Source organism: Neovison vison, chromosome 4, assembly GCF_020171115.1.
Source record: "Neovison vison isolate M4711 chromosome 4, ASM_NN_V1, whole genome shotgun sequence".
In the NCBI taxonomy this organism is placed as follows: domain Eukaryota; kingdom Metazoa; phylum Chordata; class Mammalia; order Carnivora; family Mustelidae; genus Neogale; species Neogale vison.
In genome coordinates this window covers 11363255-11383923 of record NC_058094.1, presented here as the reverse complement: position 1 = coordinate 11383923, position 20669 = coordinate 11363255, and the positions used below count along the sequence as shown (strand labels likewise).

The window sequence follows — 20669 nt, the reverse complement described above, 5'->3', positions numbered from 1 at the left end:
ATGGCCATGGCGTGACGAGTTGGAGGACTTCCAGACACCTGAGAGACTGGCCTAAGCCCGGCTTCTGGTCTCCCACTGCACACAACTTTAAAAAGTTTGAAAGGCAGCCACTGTGTGATGGGCGGAGTACTGGATTTAAGAATGAAATGGCTTGATTCAATTCCGATATCAGATGCTAGCCATATGACCTTGGGTAAAGCTTTGCCTGTTTCCTCATCTGTGAAATGTTAGTAATTGCACCAGTCCTCTGCCTTCCAGGGAAGCAAGAGTAGGTATGAACGAAGAAGGACACATGGCTATGGGTTCATATGTAAGCTTCCTTTCTAGTATCATCCGGCAGAGCGAGGATCAACAGCGGGAAGCCATGGGAGGTAAGTCTGAGACAACGGTGTCTGTGGAGGCTTCCTGGCACTGGAGTGTCATGCAGATGTTGCAAAATAATTTGGCAGAAATGATGCTAAGGACACTCAGGTATCATGGGAGTACCTGGGGGCTGCCCCAGGACACTCTGACGAGCACCTCCAGCCCTGGGTCTCAACTTCCGCAGCTGCAGGAAGTCCCTGCGCTCTCCACAGGTATGATGTTTAACTCTTTCTGGGCACTTGGCTGCAGCCCAGGCACAGAGGACTTTCTGACACGGGGCAGAGCCGCAGAGAGAGTGGGAAATGGACTTGTCTGAAATCTGACACCACAGCTCTACTGATGGCCAAAAGCTCGCCCTGTGTCCCCACTAGACCTGGTCCTTCCCACTCCCCCTGGGGCAGACACTGGTACTACCTACTTACCTAGATGCTCAGGCCCAAACCTTAGGTGTCATCTGGACAGTTTAATGAAATGTTCTGTGTTTGAAGTGATTAGCAAATCCTGCTGGCTCTCTCTTCAAAACATATGGAGAATTCAACTACTTTCCACCCCTTCCCAGCTACTGTCTTAGTTCACATCACTCTGGCTCTCAGTGGGCCTGGTGCAAGTTTCTCCTGGGTTTCTGTTTCTACCCCCTCCTCCAACTGCCCTTCACGTACCAGCCACTGCCGGCTTTCTCGGCCTCAGCCCTGATGACTGTGGCTGGACGATTCTCTGCCATGGCGCTGTGCTACACAGTGTAAGGTGTTTGGCAGCATTCTGGTCACTCCCTCTGTTTAAAGCCTTCTCATCACATAGAGAATAAAATCCCCAAACATTCATGACTTACAAGGCCCTCTGAGACCTGGTCCCACCTCCATTTTGCGTGGCATCGGCTACCACTCTCCTAGCTCAGTCCCCCCCGGCCACACCTACCTTCTTGTTACTGTGTGAATGTGCCCACAACTACTGTTCCCCCTGCCAGGCCCGCTCCCCTCGCCCTACACCCCACGCGTGTCCTTTGTATCTCTAGATCTTCATCCGACGTCAAGTCCTCAGAGATATTCCCTGACCATCCCAAGGACAATGCATTCTATGCTACCCCTTATCCTGTTGGGTTTTCTTCAGAGTGTCCATTACCAATCTCCATGTCCTCCTCTCCACAGTCAGAATGCAGGACAGGAGCTGTCGTGTTCACTACTGCATCATCGGCACTTACGTGTGCTAGGACCACAGACGTTGCTTAATAATAGTGAGTGAGTGAACAGTGTGTCATAGGGGACCTGCTTTGTTCCTCAAGGCTGCTGGCCAAATAAGAGGACCGTGATGAAGACTGTGGTCTTGGTGGTGGGGACAGTCACGGTGAATCCTTACGTGGTTCTCCCTCTAGGCTGGGAGCGGCTCGAAGCACTTTTCACTTAACCCCTTTGGAGACTGGCACAGACAGGTGGGGTCACTTGCCCCAGGTCACGGTTCAGAATTGACAGAGCCAGGATCTGGGCTCCAGTAGTTTGGAACCTTAATCACTCCATTAGAGATTCTGCAGAATCACAAGCATTTCGAAGGAAAGGCCCGACACAGGCCAGACGACCACGTGAGGTCGGAAAACAGACGGGCAAGAGCGGGCCACCTCCCTTGTGAGCGAGAGGAAATACAAATCCACGCTGTGATGAAGTTTATCCTCAAATGATGCCTCTGAGGTGTGGGCCCACAAATACGTCAGACCGCTGGCGGGGGCACGACTTCACTGGGTATCTGCACGCTTACTGCCACCCGGTCTGCGGCGTGCCTTCAGATCGTGTTTCTGTGTGGCTGCTCTGTGATCACATTCACTTCTAGAAAGCCTTACTTCTCAGTGTAATTTGTGCTCATGTGTGTGAAAGTAATCCAAGGTGTTTCTGCGCTAGAACAGAGCTGAAACACTGTTGTTAAGCCCGACGCCCTGAGATTAGGTTAGGGTATTAATTATGCAACCAGCCTCCCTGACTCTTCTCCGGTGACCCTTTCACAGCCGTGCATAAGGAATGGACTGTCTAACTTCTTGGTTTACAGCCACCTTCCTCTCCAGACGGCAGGCATCACAAGGACAGAGCTGACAGCTGGTTCCCCCAGCACGTGACCAACCATGAGGCAAGCAGTGAGCAGACAGCACGCATTTGCTGAATTCAAGGAAAGACCACTGCCGAGAGGCCTGCTGGGAGACACTATCTCATGATTTCAGAGTGAAAACACATTTCTTCAACGTGGCTCATAACAGTTTCAGGGCTCGGCAGATGTGGTGCCTGAGGACCAACCAAGGAGGGGCTTGGTGGTCATTCAGGTGGGCGTCTATGTCCCAGAAGCTCCCCTGCTCAGTCAAACTGGAATTAGTAGGAGCTGTCTTCCTATTCATGCACAGTATTTAAAAAGTTTAAGTGTAAATTCAATGTGAAAAAATTTTAAATAGGTTTCAAGATTCACAGGACTCCAAAATAAAAATGATGCCCCAAACTGTTTACTGAGAAGGTCTCTTGCACTTTTCTTAGTCTCCTGTGCCCGTGTTTCTTCACGCATACACAAATAATACACTTTGATGTGGTTCTGACCCACCCTTCTGACCTGAAGGCAGGATATGTGGTGCAGGGCTCCACACCTTGCTTTTCTACCTGATGGTAATTCCTAATGGAGCTCGTCCCACGTCGGGGTGTAAGCAGCCTCCTTATTCTTTTTACATCTGCACAGTGTTCTGCTGTGTGCCTGTACCGTAAACTAATTTATCAGAGACCTACAGATACATGTTTGTTTTGTTCCTCATCTTTTCCTATTATAGATCAGGAGTCAATTCCCACAAGTAGCTCAGCAAAGTCAGAAAGTAAATACATCAATGACTGTGATAAATATGGGTATTTTGCTCCTCCTGGGCAAGGGGCCACTAGCACACCCCCCAGCAACACCCGAGACAGACTGCTCCCTACAGCCTCACTGGTAAGAGTCTGGACTTTCCCCATCTAATTGGAACAGGCCATCGCTTCTGTGTCCTGTTTATCACATTATGGCATGACTTAGAGAGAACCACGTCCATAGAGAGCAGCAACACCTAGGGAACCATGTCAGTGAGCGTAATTTGTGTACTCCAGAAGTGCATTCCAAAATACTTTTCTTTGCTCTGTGTTTTCCTCCTATTGGGGTTTCCTCTGGGAAAAAAACACCATAACCATTAAGACATTGTCTGTGCAGATAAAAAAACAATTATAGAATGGTAAAGATTCAGTATATTAGAAGTACTTACATATCACTTGAAGGGGTGGGTTTTGTTGAGGGGCTGGGTAAATTTGCTTCCATAATATCATTAAAACTATTGTTTCCTACATTCTTGGCCAGCTGTAACATAAACAAAACACAATACAGCCACTCTTTACTATGAGTTTAAAAGTTTCTTATTACTTGCTTTTGAGATTTTGGAATATGTATCTTTCCTTCATTTGACTCAAGATATAAACCATCCATACATTTGGTCAACAAATATTCGCCGAGCACCTACTATGTGCCAGGCACGGAATTTCAGGGTGCTGGAAATAAAGGGGTAAGCCACATTCCTTCCTGCAGAAGCAACAGACTCGTGGGGCCACTGATCAGAAAAAACAATGATTTTAACAAGTACCATGTAATAAATGCTAGAATAGCATAGGATATGCCCTCCCCCCACATACTCGGAGATGAGACAGCAGGTTACACACGTGAATCCAGGTTAAATGCTTAAAGCAACAACTGTTTTTCAATCTCTATCATATCTCATTTTTAGACTGAGCAGAGAAGGAGGTGGGATTCCTTTGTATCTGGGATACACATAAAAATGCTACAGGAAGCATTCTGCTTTTGGGTTCAAGACCCTTCCAGGAAAATTTGTCCTGACGGGCCTCTGGTCACTCAGATCATTTGGGGAGCAATGCAAGGCTTAGGAAACATTCACGCTACCAGGTCTCTGCGGGGAAATCTTGCGTTTATCACCCGGCAAGTGTTCAGGATTTCCTCTCCCTGTTTCTAGCTGTCAGCTGGGTGTCATCAGCTTAAGTCAAGGAGAGGGAGTGGCTCCACTTCCACACTCAAGAAGAATGTGTTAGCTGTAAGCTCAGAGCCTTTTCTTCCTCTAATCCTGATAGGAATCAGGGAGTTAAGCATTAGTATGATACTTCCTGAATTTCCTACTTCCTAAAATCAGGGGCTCACACAAACATAGACCATCATCGCTTAGAAGAAGTTATGGGTTAAAAAGTGATGGGCTTTAAGGTGGTAGCTAACAGACCACTCTCGAATCATGGGGGCGTCTACAAACTTACAAACAGTAAAAACAGAGACAGACTCTTTAGTAGCTATTTTTAGTAACACAGGCCACTAAGTAAAGTGATCACATGAGTTTAACACCTAATTCCCTTCACTGCTCTTCAGTGAATCACATAAAAACTAATTCTGAAAGAAGAAGGCGGCTCTGAAAATCTCATCCCAGAAGAAAAGCCAGTTTAGGTGAACTAATTATAGAAATGTATGACTCACCAGTTCTTTAGAAAGGAAATAGAAATAGTCAACATTACATACCACAAAATTTACATTTTAAATATTCATGCAAATTCACAAAATTCAGGAACTGTAATTCTTCGTACTCAGCACAAACAGGACACTCCAAAGCCACGTATTATATATATCTATGACAATATACATTTCCGAGTACAGGTCACTACTTACCAAGAGTTCAGAAGTTCCTAATTTGTCTAGTTCCAAAGACTGAATGCGAGAAATGTGAACCCCCATTTCCCTGTGGATGCCAGAACATTCTATACAGGTCAAAATACCTAAGTTGGTTGAAAGCCAGGTGGGTTCTGTGTGGAAAGAACATTTTGAAGACAATGAAACAAACACGCCCTAATTTTAGTGTGCTAACTATAAAGGAAGCTAAAACAAGAGTAGCAAAACTTGCTAAGAATTAAAAGGGGAAGATTTAAATGTTAGACATGGAAGCTTGCAGCTCAGCCTAGGGGCTCATATGAAGCTTACCAGCTTTTCAGAGGGCAATATGGGTGCTAAAAGAAATTTTTAAAAATTTTCTTTCAATACTGAATAAAAACAAAATTAAGTTCTTTATTTTTGTGAAAATGTGATGCCTTTCTCCTGTGCGGTCCCATGAGACATCCTTGTGAGAGATACTCCCTCAGCCCGTTATCATCCTCGGCAGTGACAGACTGATGTGCGGCTCCGGGGACACGGTTCATAAGCTGCCATTAACCTCCCAGTTACAACCCGCACTGACCCACCATCCTGGTCACGGCTTCTCCACAAGCACCTTCTGGTAACGAGACAGCTGTAAATCCTGAACGTCAAAGGCTTCTTTCACAGACCTAAGCTATTTGGACTCCACAACGGGGGAATGAGTATTCTCCTGTCACCAAAACCTTCAGGGTTCACTCCCTGTGGCAGGCTTCTTTTGGAGGGATCAGTACCTGAGGAAATCTGACTCCTCTGCCACATCCTATGTGGTGTGTGAGTCACTATCTCACAGGGACACGAGCATGGCAGAAACTGGGAGGCCTGTCTCTGAGCTGCTCAAGGTATGGGGTATGGGGAAGTCCATTTCCACAAGGAAAACAATTAGGGAGGATATCATGATGCTTAAGAACCACAGGTCTGCAACGATGCTCTGATCCCTACTAGATGTATGACTTTGGGAGGTCACGTAACTTCTCAGAGTCCCCTAGTTTTCGCATCTGTAAAATGTCGAGGACATGAGTAGTAGCTTGCTCACAGAGCATCTGTGAGGATTCAGTGAGAAAAGCTGAAACAACGAGCAGAGTCCATATTACAATGTAAGCACTGAACACACATTACTTACTGTCCATACCTACGTAATGCAGATGCTACCTGAAAACAGAAGCTTGGGGGAAGGTGACACCCATGTGACACCGAGGCTGGGGGCAGTTTTCACTGAGCAGAAAGGAAGGAAAGTAAACTACAATGGGTTGGGCCGATTTCAGATATAGCATTTCACTGAGCCCTCATAACAGCAGGGGTCTATTATCCCATTGTAGCCCCGGAAACCGAAGAGGAGACTGGTAAAGGGACCTGGCATGAGGTCGTCCAGGCCGTGAGTGGCAGGCTGGTGATTCAAAACCAGGACGATGAACTCTGCATCCAGGGCTCTCTCCGTATGCCCCTGGTGCTCATTTAACTGGCAGCATCTGGGCAGGTGGCCATTTGGGGCACTTGAGGAGAGCAGGTGGGAGTTTTCCAGGCTGAGCGAACAGCACGTGTAAAAGCAGCTCAGGGGTGGGACCGTTCAAGTTGGAAGCAGTGGTGGGTCTGTGTCTATGTCCATACGGAGATAAGGATTTAAATACACAGCTGTTTACTCTGTGGGAGCAGAAAGGCTGTGGAAGAAGCCAGCTCCTGTTTGGGGGCAAATACCTGAAGAGCCACAATCGCAGCAGACATCATTCCCAGGGAGCCGCTGGACGTCCTCAATGATGGCTTTCGTCAGGTCTTCCAGACTGTTCTCCCCCGTGCTCTGCTCTCCACGGAAGGCCATGGTGAGGGCCTCTTCTTTGCTATTTGTCAATACGGATATCCATCTGTTGTTGAAAACAAGAGGAAGGAGATGTAAAAGCAAGGCCACTGCTTTCTCCTTCCACTGCAAAAAATGCTGTTTTTGTTAAGAACTTCCAAGAGAGACCCCCCCCCCCGCCCTCCCCAGCAATAAAGTGAGGGGAAAAAATGAAAGACATTAAATCCAAAGAGTAAGTTAAAAGAATGCAAAGTAACATGTTGGAGAAAATGAGAGCTGGGAGAGGGATGGAGGAGAGATGAAGTCCACATCACTGAGGGCCTGCAGGGGAGACAAGATGCGTGCACGCCCATTTGGACGGAAGCTAGCAAACGTCAGAATGGAGAGGACTTGCTGCGGGACCAGCCCAATGAAAGGATGCGAACGAACTGGTGAAAAATGGACAGAAGGCAAGAAAGAGTTTAGCAGAAGGCATCTGTTCTCTGGCAGTCCACTGTAGGGGGGAAGGTGGGCTTGGAAGTGAAAATGAAGGAGTATTTATTTCATGAGCAGCTTTGAGAATTTATGCTTGTGGCAAAGCATGCTGATGTTAATAATCTGAAACAGAAAGTACAGACTAAGGGGCGCCTGGGTGGCTCAGCTGCTAAGCGTCTGCCTTTGGCTCAGGTCATGATCTCGGAGTCTTGGGACGGAGCCCCGTATCAGGCTCCCTACTCGGTGGGAAGCCTGCTTCTCCCTCTCCCACTCCCCCTGCTTGTGTTCCCTCTCTCTCCAGGTCTCTGTCAAATAAATAAATAAAATCTTTAAAAAAAAAGTACAGACTATGAAATCACATACGCAGCATGACCACAGTATGAACTGAACAAAACCGCCATCTGCTACCAGAGTAGCATCAAACCACCTAAATACACAACAAGGATTCATTAATAAAGCAAGAAATAACCAGAGAGTGGAATAGTTAATCAGGTATTAAAATTTAAATTTTCAACCAATTTTTCTAGATTGATCTTTTAGAATTGAAGTATAGTTGACAAAGTTTTCAACTGTGTTTTAGATGACCTTGGGGAAATGCTCACAATATAATGTTTTGTGATATAAACAAGAAAAAACTGTTTATGTGGTAGAATCCCAAATTTAGAAATATAGAGGGTTTTAGGTACTTCTGTTTGGGGAAGAAAAAGGCTAGAAGGAAATTCACCAAAATGTTAATACTGGCTTTTTCTGAGTAATTTTCTGTAGGAATAATGGATATAGATGGATTGCTTGACTCTGCCTTTCTATAATCTTCCAAACCTATAATGGGCCTGTATTACTTTCATGAATGAGAAAAAAAAAGTTAATATAAAAAAAGATGTATTTATTTATTTGACAGAGAGAGAGAGCGAGAGCGAGAGCGAGAGCACAAGCAGGGGAGTGGCGGGCAGAGGGAGACGGAGAAGCAGGCTCCCCATGGAGCAGGGAGCCCGATGTGGAACTCGATCCCAAGACCCTGCGCTCATGACCTGAGCTGAAGGCAGACACTTCTCTGACTGAGCCACCCCAGCACTCCAGTTTCTTTTTTAAAGAAGAAAATGAAAAACATTTCCAAACCACAGTTTGTTCTCGCCTACCGTGCAGACAGCTAATAACCGCCCCCACCGAGAGCACAGAGGTTCAGAACAGAGTCTCGGTTTTTTGTGTGTCTTGTAGGATGACACAGATAGGACACAAAGGGCTCTCCGCAAAAGGTTTAGAATAAGAGTCGCAGCAATGAGAATTACAAATCAAACCAAATTACCTGGGGTACATAAACTGCAAGGCACGCCTGTGAAGGCAGGAGGCGCAAAGCTCCCGCCTGTTGTAAATGCACCCGAACAGCCCAGCATTCCACTGCGCTGCTCAGAACGCAACACTGCAAAACCAACAGCCAAGGAATGGGGTGGGGTGTGTGTGTGTGTGTGTGATTCAATACCTTCTAAATTAAAGAATTTTTTTTCTATCATTTAGTTTCAAGTTAAAAACCAGAAATTGGTTTCTTAAAAACAATTCAAAACACTGGGCTCAATAGTGTATTTAATCAGTGGCATTGTGTTACTGGAGTTTTCACTCTGTGTGCAGATACTCTGCTTTGTTTTTTTAAGCATTATGATATTCTGGTTATTTAATATACCAGGATCTACTGCATGCCAAGGACTTAATTTCTTTCTTTCTTTCTTTCTTTTTTTTTACGAGCCAACAGCATGAGTGGTAGGGGTAGGGTGGGGGGCTCGGAGGGAGAAAAAGAGAGAGACTCCCAAGCAGGCTACGGGCCCAGCACAGAGCCTGACTTGGGGCTCAATCTCACGACCCTGGGATCATGACCTGAGTCAAAATCAAGAGTTAGATACTTAACCAACTGTGCCACCCAGGTGGGCCTCCCCCTTATAATTTTTGAGATATACTCCTCCAGCAAGCCTCTGAGTTGGGGCTGACAGTCCTTACAGATGAAAAAGCATAAGCCTAGAGTGGTTTGTGACTCCTGAGGTCCTCTAGCAGGACGGGTATCACACTGGACGGAGACACGCTGCTGATACCCCCCTCCCCACATCCCTTTCTGGGGTTCCTTTATTAGCCAAATCTACCACCTCACTCAAGAAATCAAGACAAAGAAATAAAGGACTTGGTACTGATAATTATAAAGTATATATTTTAAGGGCAACTAAGTTTCTGCAGGGGTAATTCAAATTTGGTGCAATGGACTGTCTGTTTCAAAGATTAAGAACCAAAGCAACTACTTCTGACAACTAAAAAATACACTTTTAAATTATTTTAAAGTAACAGGCATACCACAAAGTATAAGAAAGAAAATAATGCACCATTGTATTTTAAGACTCTAAAGTTTCTGTGAGTTTATAGGATTAGTAACATTGGCTCTGGACTAGGAACTTTATATACTTTATCTTCAGTCCCAAAGCCCTGCAAGCATGGCCTATAATCTCCTGCTTCTTCTTCTTCTTCTTCTTTTTTGAAGATCTTATTTATTTATTTGACAGAGAGATAGAGAGCACAGGTAAGCAGAGCAGCAGGCAGAGGGAAAGAGAGAAGCAGGCTCTCTGCTAAGCAGGGAGCCCGATGCGGGCTCGATCCCAGGATCCTGGAAGCATGACCTGTGCTGAAGGCAGCCACTTAACCAAGCCACCCAGGCACCCCTATAGTCTCCTTGTTACTAACAAGACACGCAGCTGCCCTTCGTCTGGGATTCGCCTCCTCCTGTAGAGTTCTTCTACATTTCATTCTATTGGACACCTTCATAGGAGAAAAAACTTTATGTTCTCTGTGTAGCCCAGAAATCAATGGGGAACCAAAGCCTCATCTGGGGTGAGGGGTGGTGTGTGTGTGTGTGTGTGTGTGTGTGTTTTCTCTGCAGAACGCCATTCCCTCCGACATCACTCAAAACGAAGCCCCTTGTTGCCACCACCAGCCCCAGAGAAGGCCAAGTGCAGGTGTGTTGTAGCTGCTGGCTGGGCCAAGTAAGCCCTCTACTAAAAGGTGCCAAGTCCACAGGCAAGAAGCCTATACCTCTTCGACCAAACTGGGACTGGGTTCTTTGTGAGTCAGAGTAAATACAATACTAACAACTTGGGTTTAAGATATGAGCAAAAAAGAAGCGGATGCATTCCCTGCCTCACACAGATCTTTTACCTGTTCTCCCATGTAGGGGTTTAGGGAAGGGAAAAGAAAAAAAAAAAAGGAGGAAAGGGTGAAACCCAAGGGGAAGCAATATTCCAAGGTGATTCTGGAATTCTGTCCAGGAGATTCTTGATGGGACACATGTCCGGAGACCACACATGCCCACACCCGCGACTGCCTCCTGGGCCTTCGCTAGCAGCACCCAGTAAGCCCCATCGCCACCAGGGATGCTTGTCTGCTGGCATCACCGTTCAAGGCTACCTTCCAGAAGGGGCCTGAATCAAGGGCCCATTGTTGTTCCCGTGTCTTACAAAGGAGGGGCTGAAGTTCCTAAAAGTAAACCAAGTGATGTGAACCAAGTCAAGGCAAATGTAATGGTCTGGACTCCTCAACTGTCCCCTCCGAGTTCCAGTCCTGCAACCCGTGGACTCTCACCACGCGGCTGTACACTTTATGGCATCATTGTGACGAACTGGAAGCGGCGTAACCACGTGGGCATTCGGGCCACTATTCCAACCACACATCTACGATTTTGTGTTGACGTCAAAAGAAGACCCTTAACCTCACTTAGTCTGTTTAATCATCAGCAGAATGGGCACAAGTAAGCCAACTCTGTGACTGACATGATAATGGGTCCCTGCGGGCTCACAGCCAGCACCTACACTGTGGGCGATGAGACACCCACCGTACCCTAAGGACCTCCTTCCCCAACTCGACCACAAGACCCTGAGGCTCCTGGGACTGTGACCATGGCCCACTGCCTCTCGGTGCCCTCATTTTTGAACTAGGGATAAGAGCCTCTGCTTTCTGGGGCTGTGAGGATTCACAAGGTCTGACGCGCATGAAGCATCATAGGAGCTCACTAAGTCCGACCCCGAGTCTGAGTGTGGAAGGCCAGCCCTCCTGACCTCTCTCCTGCTCTCTCTTCTCAAGCCTCCCCAGTTGGCCAACCCCAGATCTGTGACATTGAGCCATCAGCTGCTTCCCTTCTAGTCCTCCCTGCTGCTTCTAGGCCAGTGGGACCTGCAACCAGAGTACAGAGTATTTATAACCTTCCCGCACCTTCCTGAGCCGCCTCGGGCCGCTTCCCTTCCCCTTGGAAGTCATCCCCGAGTACCGCTCCCAAGAACCAGCACGCGGATGCACGTCCCCGAGCTCCCACAGCACACCGCCTCCTCTGTCCCTGCACTCCGCCCCATCTTCTTCTCTAGCACAGACCGAGTCTCTTCAGGGCAGGGGCTCTGTCTAACTTAGCCTTGTATTCTCCATGCTTCGCACATTCTGAGCCCGGAACCGGTGTTCACTACACCTTCAGATGACTGAGTGGGTCCAAGACTCTTCTCCTCTTCCTCCACTTTCTCACCTTCTCTCTCAGCAACCCCCCTCCACCCTTTTTGCTCTGCGTCTCCCAGCTGTGCATCTTTTCGACCCTTTCTTTATTCTCTTTTTGACCCTTTATCATTTCTCCTGAAATGGGGAAGAGTGGAATTCTCCAGAGGAGGGGGAGAGAGGGGAAGGAAGAGAGAGAGAGAGAAAAGAGGTGAGTGTAAGGTAAAAGGGGGGGTGGGTGTGGACAGAATTCGGTGGCTCTCCAGAAATCAGTAAGGAAAGGAAATAACTTTTATTGTGTATCACCAGCGGGACAGGGATTTGCAAATGTGAATGCTACAAAAAGGTTAAACTGCCAGCTTTAACACTAACATCCTCCCCCACAGGCAGCCGAGGATGTAATGGTCCACACTGCCTGGCAGGCTACAGGAAGGAAGAGGCGATGAAGACAGCCCAGGACTGGGGATAACATGAAGAAAGGGGATGGGGAGCCGCCTGAGGTCGCGTGCCTGGTCAGCTGAGGTAGGCGTCCCCCCACGGAGTGTGTGACCCCAAAGCCAGTTCTCCCCTCCTACTCTGGGCTCCTGAGCCCCACACACCCACGGAGGCACCTGATCTACTGTTCTTCAGGGCCAGCCTCTCCTCTCCCCTCGCAGTTAATAGCCGCCAAGCATCCAGGCGGACGGGTTCGGCACCAGGCGCGCCCCTCCTAAGATCAGGCGACGTGATTAAAGGTGCAGACACAGGGGCGCCTGGGTGGCTCAGTGGTTTAAGCCGCTGCCTTTGGCTCAGGTCATGATCCCAGGATCCTGGGATCGAGTCCCGCATCAGGCTCTCTGCTCAGCAGGGAGCCTGCTTCCCTCTCTCTCTCTGCCTGCCTCTCCATCTATTTGTGATTTCTCTCTGTCAAATAAATAAATAAAATCTTAAAAAAAAAAAAAATAAAGGTGCAGACACAGTCCCTGCCCTCAAGAGCTCTCAGGCTTTAGAGGGCTCAGCCCGAACTGGGGGATCATCAGGGGGTGAGAGGAAGCATCAGAGCCCCTGGACGGTGAGGCTTGAGCTGAAATTTGAAGGAGGTTATCAGAGTCTACCAAGCGCCGGACAGAGAGAGGAGCAACATGCGAAGGTCCGGCAGTGAGACAGAAGCATGCGGAACCCGCAGGACAGGGTCTCAGTAACAAAAAGGACATTTTAAGCTATGCTATACGACAGAGTGCCTTTTCGGGCCCGGACACTGTGCCATTAGATCAGAAACTACTTACGCTACATAATCCTGCTCGTCTTCTGCCTGGAAGTGGTACGTCCTGTTATCTAAAATACAAAAAGGAAAATAAGGGGAACTTTAGAAAGCAGAATACCTTCAGCTATAATGTAAGCTATGAAAGTTTCTGGGGAAAAAAAAACACAGTAAAAGGAAGATTTTAATATTACCTGGTTTTTATACCAGTTTGACTTAGCAGTCACACAGTTCACTTTGTCAATACTGCTTTTCTAAGTGCAGGAGAAGTACAGTAAAATAACGGCAAATACCAAACATCTGGCACTTCTCCTGAAAACAAGACGGAAAGGGGGACAGAGCCTATGGGATCAAAGTGGATGTCTCTACCAACTGGAGACTGCCAGCTGCCAGTCTGGTATATTATTTGTTTCATTTTCAGTGTGCCTTTTACTGGGTTTCCTTTAAAAAAAAAAATTACTTTTCTGAAATGATCCGTAGCTCACAGAGCAGCTCCGCCAAGCAGGCATACGCTGCCCCAGGCTGCTCTCTGGCTTAGTCAGGCTTCGGGGAGGAAGGGCTTCCACTCTGCTCAAGGTTCACCTTCAAGGTGCTGCCCAGGTCAGGAGGGAACAGCCTGATGTGGAGAGTTGGGGCAGCTGTACCTAAGGGAGGCTCTTTCTTAAACTGTAGGATTTGCCAGAATGTTTCGACATATTCAGGTCAAACTAACCAGTCGCTCACTCCATAACTACTCCAGGTCAGATGCTCTTACCCTCATGAATGTGTCTGTCCAAGAACTGGCCATACGTAGCACAGCCCAAGAAACCTGGTTGGATCTAGTCGTTGGTTTACTGCTGTGTGACCGTGGGTAAGTCACTGAGTGTCTCTGAGCCTCAGTTTTCTCTTCCACAAAATCGGAAACTGATAGGGCTTTAGTGAGGAACGGCCATAATGTATATGAAGCACCTAAGACATATGAGATGCTCAGTGACTGGTGACTGTTCCTAATAACCTCCGGGCTCTGTCTTCCAGGAGTCTCAGCTTTTTGGAGTCACAACTCCAACATTTCTTCAGTAACCTGGGAAATTTCTTGGTCATAAAAATCATGGGGACTCTGAACTTTAATAGATGCTGCCTAATCCAGGTTGGACTCCATCCAAAAGGTGTCACTACAGATTCGGTCCTTTGGGTGAAACTGTTTCGGGACTTCCATTCATCCAACTACGTCAGAAGGACTGCACGGGGCAGGAGAGTACGTCTGTGCTCTGCACAGAGATCATGCACTTAGGCTGTCGGACAGCCCCACGGGGCTCTAGAAAGGAGGGATACTGCAGGTTAACGTGCGGGATTTCAGAATACAGGTGAGCCACTTCAGGGGCACTACCATCCTCTTTCTTGAAGTGCCCAGTGTAAGCACAGGAGTCAGTCTAGAAGAAAGCAATCTTTCCTCACAAGAGAAAAGCACACAAGGACCCATGGATTAAGAGAGTGATGGGATGTGTATCTTCCATTTGTGAAGTGGGAGGGCAGTTCTACCTGGAAGTAAGATGATTTTTAAGAGCCCGGTTTTGCAAGGCCACAACTCTGGCCACAATGATCACTCCTGTCTGGTTCCACTGACACACCTGCACTCTCAAGTCTATGCCAGAGGTTCTTAACCTCAGGTACGCAGCAGAATCACCTGGGGCTTCTTAAAAAATGTCTGGGCTTCACAGCAAAGACTGTGATTCAGCAGATCTAAGAGAACTCTAGAGAGAAATAGGGATACATGTACAAAAATCTCTCCAAGGGGATAAAGCTGTGGGCTCGTGATCACGAGCTAATTTAATGTATGCATCTCAATTTGATTCTAATGTGGGTCAGATCTGACCCTGTCCTGACCTCCCCCTGCAGGTGGGCTCCTGTCCTGCTTTTCCCCTGCAGGTGGGCTCACTGTAAATGAAGAGATGTGCGTCAGGGGCCGGCCTGGGCCAGCTGCTGCTTGTGCGCCCAGAGATGGAGATGCACAGGGTCAAAAGCCACAGCAACCGACCGGGAGAGAAAGAGGACTCACGTGATATCAGGTCAAATGACTTCTTGTCCTCTGCATTGGGTTTCACCTGGCAGGTGAGAAGGTTCAACTTGGCGGGCTGCCTGTTAGACTAGAAGAGAAAGGGAGGGAGTTACCCGGTGCACCGTTCCTCACCTGCAGGGGCTGTCTCACGCAGTGCCCGTGAGGGAGTCTCATCTACCCCAGGAGAATCTGCAGCTTGTTCTTACACATGCTTTTTAACTGTGCATAAGCCTATGTGATTAGTCAGAATGGAACCAAGATAATCCACCTCACTGGCCCTGCACAGTGGGCATGTGCGATGGAAACGCAGCTCTCAGCTTCACAGCCCCCAAGCACGGACAGCTGACGCTCTGCGTTCTGTACCGAACCGTGAAACACAGCCGACTCAAAATGACCCCACTCCACCCAAACGTGATGTCTCAGGGATCCACAGATTTTGGTAGTAATGCAAAATTTAGTTCTTTGCTCAAACGTGCAAAGATAATTGACCAGTGAGACGTTGCTTAATGAGACATTACTTAATGAGCCCCAAAATTGGAGAGAGGAAAAATACAATAAGGATTTCATATCATTTATCAGCAAATCTCTCAGTTACACATTTAATTCATTCAGATCCTACAGGATTTAGACAGTCATGCTATTTTAGGCTTTCCTACGTGGAGTCTTGCCACAGAATCACTCTGGTCAGACTCTTTCTTGTCTCCTGCCTGTATTCGTCCAAGGTCACAGGCTGGCCAACGGCTGATGCCAGCATGCCTGCTTCGTGCAGGAGCTGACCGAGGAGGGACATCTCTGTGCGCCCAGGCTGGGCTTCACGTGAACAAAAGCCTGCTGAAGGAAGCCATGTAATTCCCCAGTCCTGTATTCCTGCCTCAACGCATAGGTGCGAATCTGAAAATCCCCATGCCACGACCATTTATACCCAAAGCACCTGTGTTTTGAGGGAAAACAGAGGGAGAAGAGGGAGTAAAAGGGCAACAGAGATGGCACGTGATCAAGACAATTTCGAGGACGCACTGCGCCTCTCATTCTCCACAGCTGGACGCCAGGCAATTAAACTGTTTACCTTCCTCCACTTCCTAAACTGTTTTTGAGATCCTACCCCCTCGGCGATTTCAATGAGATTAGATCCAGAAAACAATGCTCCTTGTCCTGAATCCGTTCCAGAGCAAGCTGTCGTGGGGGAGGAAGTGAGAGACGCCAAGGGAACTTTATGTTTACGGCAAGGACATTTGACTCGGGCATGGACACTGGCCATGAAGTCCCTCGCGGCACAGTTCTGCCTAAGAGGAACGAGCCCCTGGGAGCGGGGTCCTGTGTTCCACAACTGGTTGGCAAGCCCAGAAGGGGGGAAGAGGCGGGAGTTTGTAGGCCTTGCGAGATTTTTCTCAGAACAGACCTAGAGTTTGCTTTGCTACGGGCGTCAGGCTCCAAAACCCGCAGCTGTAGCCACAAAGAGGTGCCCCCCTGCCCCTCTGGGAAGGGAATTGTCTTACACCTCATCCTTCTGGATGCTGGTGAGATGGCTGCATCTCCATAAGAATGACAATCACCTCTGACGGCCTGAACAGCTAGAGATCCCAGGTCACCCTGAGACTCACTCCAGAATGCTGTGTTCCAATTTGGCATCCACATTTAAAGAAGGATGGAGAAAAGTTTAGGAAAGATTAGGAGATGATTAAAGGAGTGGAAAATGGGCACTCGGAAGACCGGCTGAAGGCACTATTTAGTTCCGAGGAAAGAAAGCTAGGGAGTGATTTAATAACCATCCTCGAGAACATGAAAGGTGGTTATGGGGAAGGCAGGACAGCTGTTTTTCATTTGTACAAATGAAGAAGAAATGTGCTCAAATTGTAGAATATCTGAGCCAGACAGAAGGAAGAACTTCCCTTGCCTGCTTCAGATGATTCCGCATAATAAGAGGTTTCAGGTTTCTTACCCTAAGTCCAGGAATCTCTTGGAAAAACTTAAGAATTTTATAGGCAGCGTTCACGATTAATGTAGCAGAGGATTAACTGGATGATTTTTTTTGTCCCCAAAACCATGTTACTCCAGTGTTTCTGAATAACCTCACCAACAAATACAGTCAAGGAACAAACACAAGATTTTAAGAAAAAAAAAAAAAAAACAACCTTATTATTAACAGTATTCAGAAAAGTTAAAGACCATCATTCATCTCTTTCCTAAGCATGGACTACCTCAGAGTATACACCACCAGAAAGCTTCTGATGGGAAGGATTCTAAACAGTTGGCTCACAACTCCTATCACGATTAACACACAATATTTATTCCCTTGGAGTTTTGCCAATACTACTGGCTTGACATTTGCCCCATTAACACACACTGTGTGTGACACACGACATCTTGCCTGCATACAGTGTTCCTCCCCCAAATGCCAATGAGACACCTGACAAATGACCTATCACCCCACATGTGAATTTAAGGAGCAGAAAACACAATTTTTGACTGCTGAAGCCGCCAACGCAGCCAGTACTGAGTCCACAAACGCCAGGAAGCGTGGCCCGCTCAACCGAAGTCCTCGGACCGAGGCCCCAGAAGGCTCAGGAATCACCAAAGTAATACTAGAATCCCCGGTTTGTTTAACTCCCCAAAATTTCAAACCACTTCTCAACATTCAGTACTAATTTATAGGTATATTGATCTAAGAAGGTTTAATCTTCTGGCATTGTGGCAGACTAAAATCAAAGTAAGACTGAGTGACTTGCCCTGGGCTACATCAATATGCTTTGATATTGTTTAAGGACAGGAAAGAAAAAAACAAAGAAAGCATGGATTTACTGAGTCCTTACTGTTGATGATTCCTCCCAGGCTCAGGATAAAAACGTGGGTCTGTACCACGACCCCGAATACTGCTTCCAGGCTCCCTCTCATCAGCTCCTGCCACCCGACCTGCAGCTCCCTCTGCTGGGAGGTGACGAGCCCAGACCTCCCTCCCGTGGTTCACACCCCCCACCCCCAAACCCTACAGATGCAGTTCTCTTCCTCCTCCCTCCCTTCAGGTCTCTCAAAATCAGCACCTCCTCAGAGACCGCTTTCCTGGCCTAACCACCCTCCAGCGACTTCCTATTCCCTTTACACCTGCTCTACTGTCTTCCTGGCTCTTACCTCCTTCTCTTTCTTCACGCTAAGGGCACACACTTTTCTGTTCACTAAAATGGGCCTGCCATACAGCAGGCACTAAGTGTTTTATGAAATGAACGAAAGCATTTCAGTTGCCGTACTTACACCACCTGATGTACCAGCACCTGTGAGGGAAGTCACTTTAGTTTCTTATCCTAAGTGAGGTGACGGAGAGGCACAGAGAGATTTACTAATTTTCCTAAAATCTCCCAGCAAGGTGATGACAGAGCCTGGAGCAGAACCCAGGTGTGAGGGGACCAAAGCCCAAGTCCTCCTCCTGCTTAAACCATGCGGTGCGGACTCAGGAAGCCGCTGGAAGCCCTAGCACAGGACAGAACATCTCCTTCTGAGAAGAGCAAGGGTTAGAAACAGAGAGCCGGGGTGCGCAAGATTCACTTCCTCTTTCACGTCTTCTCAAGTCATTTGATTTTCCCCCAGTTACTTTTGTAACTGATGAGAAATTTTAGAAGCCTATTTGAAATACTTTTTTGCTTATTTATTTGGCTCAACAGTAGTAAGCCTCTGCAACATTCCAAGCACATACGGAAAGCACTCGGTGCCCTCAAGCAGCTATGGGAAACAGACGGAGGCAGGGGCCTAGAATGTGCGCTGTCTGACCGGGGAGTGTCCCATAGACGCAGCCTCAGCCCGGGCGAGGGCTTGGATGCGGAGTCTGAACAAGGCAGAGGGGTGGGAACAGCCGGGAGGAGCAGGCGCAGGCCCCTGGGGGGTAAGAGGAGAGCAGGGCAGCAGTGATGCCCATGGGGAAGTTGTGTGCGTGGAGGGGGAACTGCCTGTCGTGCTCAGGAGCTCACATCCCCGCCCCAGTGGCTCAGGCAGTCCAGTCAAGGGTCCACCCAAGCAGGGAACTCCTATACGTGCATTCAGGGGCGTGTCTGGGGGAGGCGACTGAGACTGCAAGACTCGTGGGCAATGATGGGGCCTGAATCAAAGCTACAGCCATGGTACTGGGGGCCGGGGACTCAAGTAACTGCCCCAAATGTGAGACTTTTCATCAAGGACTACCAGAGTGACCTCTCTACAGCGTGTGCACCCCTCAGTCCTGGCATCTGGATGGTGAGAAGGGAGGCTGCACTGCACTTGCGGGTCTTTCAACAGCGGCAGCTGCTTCTATTCAAGCACCGGGCTGACAGGCTTCAAAACTGAAGATCTTACGGCTCTGTTCCCTGACACTCTGAGGCTTGTCCCCTTCCAGATTTCACTCTTCATTACAAGAAGGATTATTAACTGAAGAAACAGTACGGGACACAGCCAAAGGAGAAACTGAACACTACCTGTTAATCTCACTTTTATACCCAGACACCACTGTTTAAAAAGATCGGGGTGTGTGTGTGTGTGTGTGTGTGTGTGTGAGAGAGAGAGAGAGAGAGAGAGAGAGAGAAGGGTGGGGAGAGAGATGTTTGTTTTAAAAAATCATGGGTTGGTTCAAGTTGTGTATGTTGTTTTGCAGATTGCTCCCCCCCCATTAACAACATACACAGATGTGTTCATTTTACACACACACACACACACACACACACACACGGCAAGATCACCCTCGAGTTTTTCATTTTTGAAAATGTTCCCACTAGGGAAGCTCTGGACACGTTCCATGAGCAGAAGTGATGAAGATATTATCCCTCTGACATAAGGCTCTGCCCGCCACTCAAAATAGAAAATGCTGTTCAGCCAGGAAAATCATCAGACATGGAAGGAGAAACGCATGTAGAAATGCAATGAGTCAACTCTCATTAACGTCTCTGTGTCTCCGGGAAGAAAACAAACACCACACATTTGTCCTCAAACAGCTTAGTGTGTACCACGGTGAAATGTTTTTGCTGGAAGTGTGAAGCCGTTAGCGCAGGCATATTTCCCTGTTAGCAGGAAACAGCTGCTACTGGAATTAGTATCCAGGAATGAAATTATTTCCCTCCATCCTCCTATTGAATTGCTCTGCTTCACAAACAAGAAGTGAACATCATTAATTACTTGGGGGATAAGTCTGACCCCGCCTGGCTGAGGCCGTTGTGTGGAAAGAAGTAAAAATTAATAAATTCCCTCCACTTTCTATGCTAACACTTGGTAACAGGGCTGTTCTGATCATTACGGTCATTTCAAACTTTTTCTTCAGTAAGTATTTAGTTGGACACCTACTCTGCCCTACAGGGACACCTCTATTTGGCATGCAGTTGATAACCACAATCGCCCTCTGGCTAGGTGTTAGGTCCATACTGAATACCTACTACCGCAGAGAGATCTTTTCTCTACAATTTTAGTACATTAAAACTACTGCTTTTTGAAAGTATTTTGGTTTATTTGGGCACCTCATAAACTGCTAGGTGCTTTAGTAAATTTTATTATGTAATTCTTGCAATAACCCCAATAGCTAGGTACTGTTGTGTACC

The 20669-nt window shown here is 47.5% G+C and overlaps 1 protein-coding gene across 5 annotated transcripts in view; it reads right to left on the bottom strand.

Annotated features, from left to right (window-relative positions):
* LOC122904295 (CYFIP-related Rac1 interactor B) overlaps positions 1 to 20669 on the bottom strand; it is a 520830-nt gene that overhangs the window by 209154 nt on the left and 291007 nt on the right. For 4 of the 5 annotated variants that reach the window (XM_044244939.1, XM_044244940.1, XM_044244936.1 and 1 more), the window contains 5 exons: positions 15124 to 15211; positions 13114 to 13162; positions 6775 to 6938; positions 5062 to 5195; positions 3611 to 3702 (listed from right to left, as the gene is read on the bottom strand). The exons of the other annotated variant lie outside the window; for it this stretch is intronic. In XM_044244939.1, coding sequence (XP_044100874.1) covers positions 3611 to 3702; positions 5062 to 5195; positions 6775 to 6938; positions 13114 to 13162; positions 15124 to 15211 — 527 coding nt within the window. The remainder of the gene's footprint in view (positions 1 to 3610; positions 3703 to 5061; positions 5196 to 6774; positions 6939 to 13113; positions 13163 to 15123; positions 15212 to 20669) is intronic. 5 annotated transcript variants of the gene reach the window in all.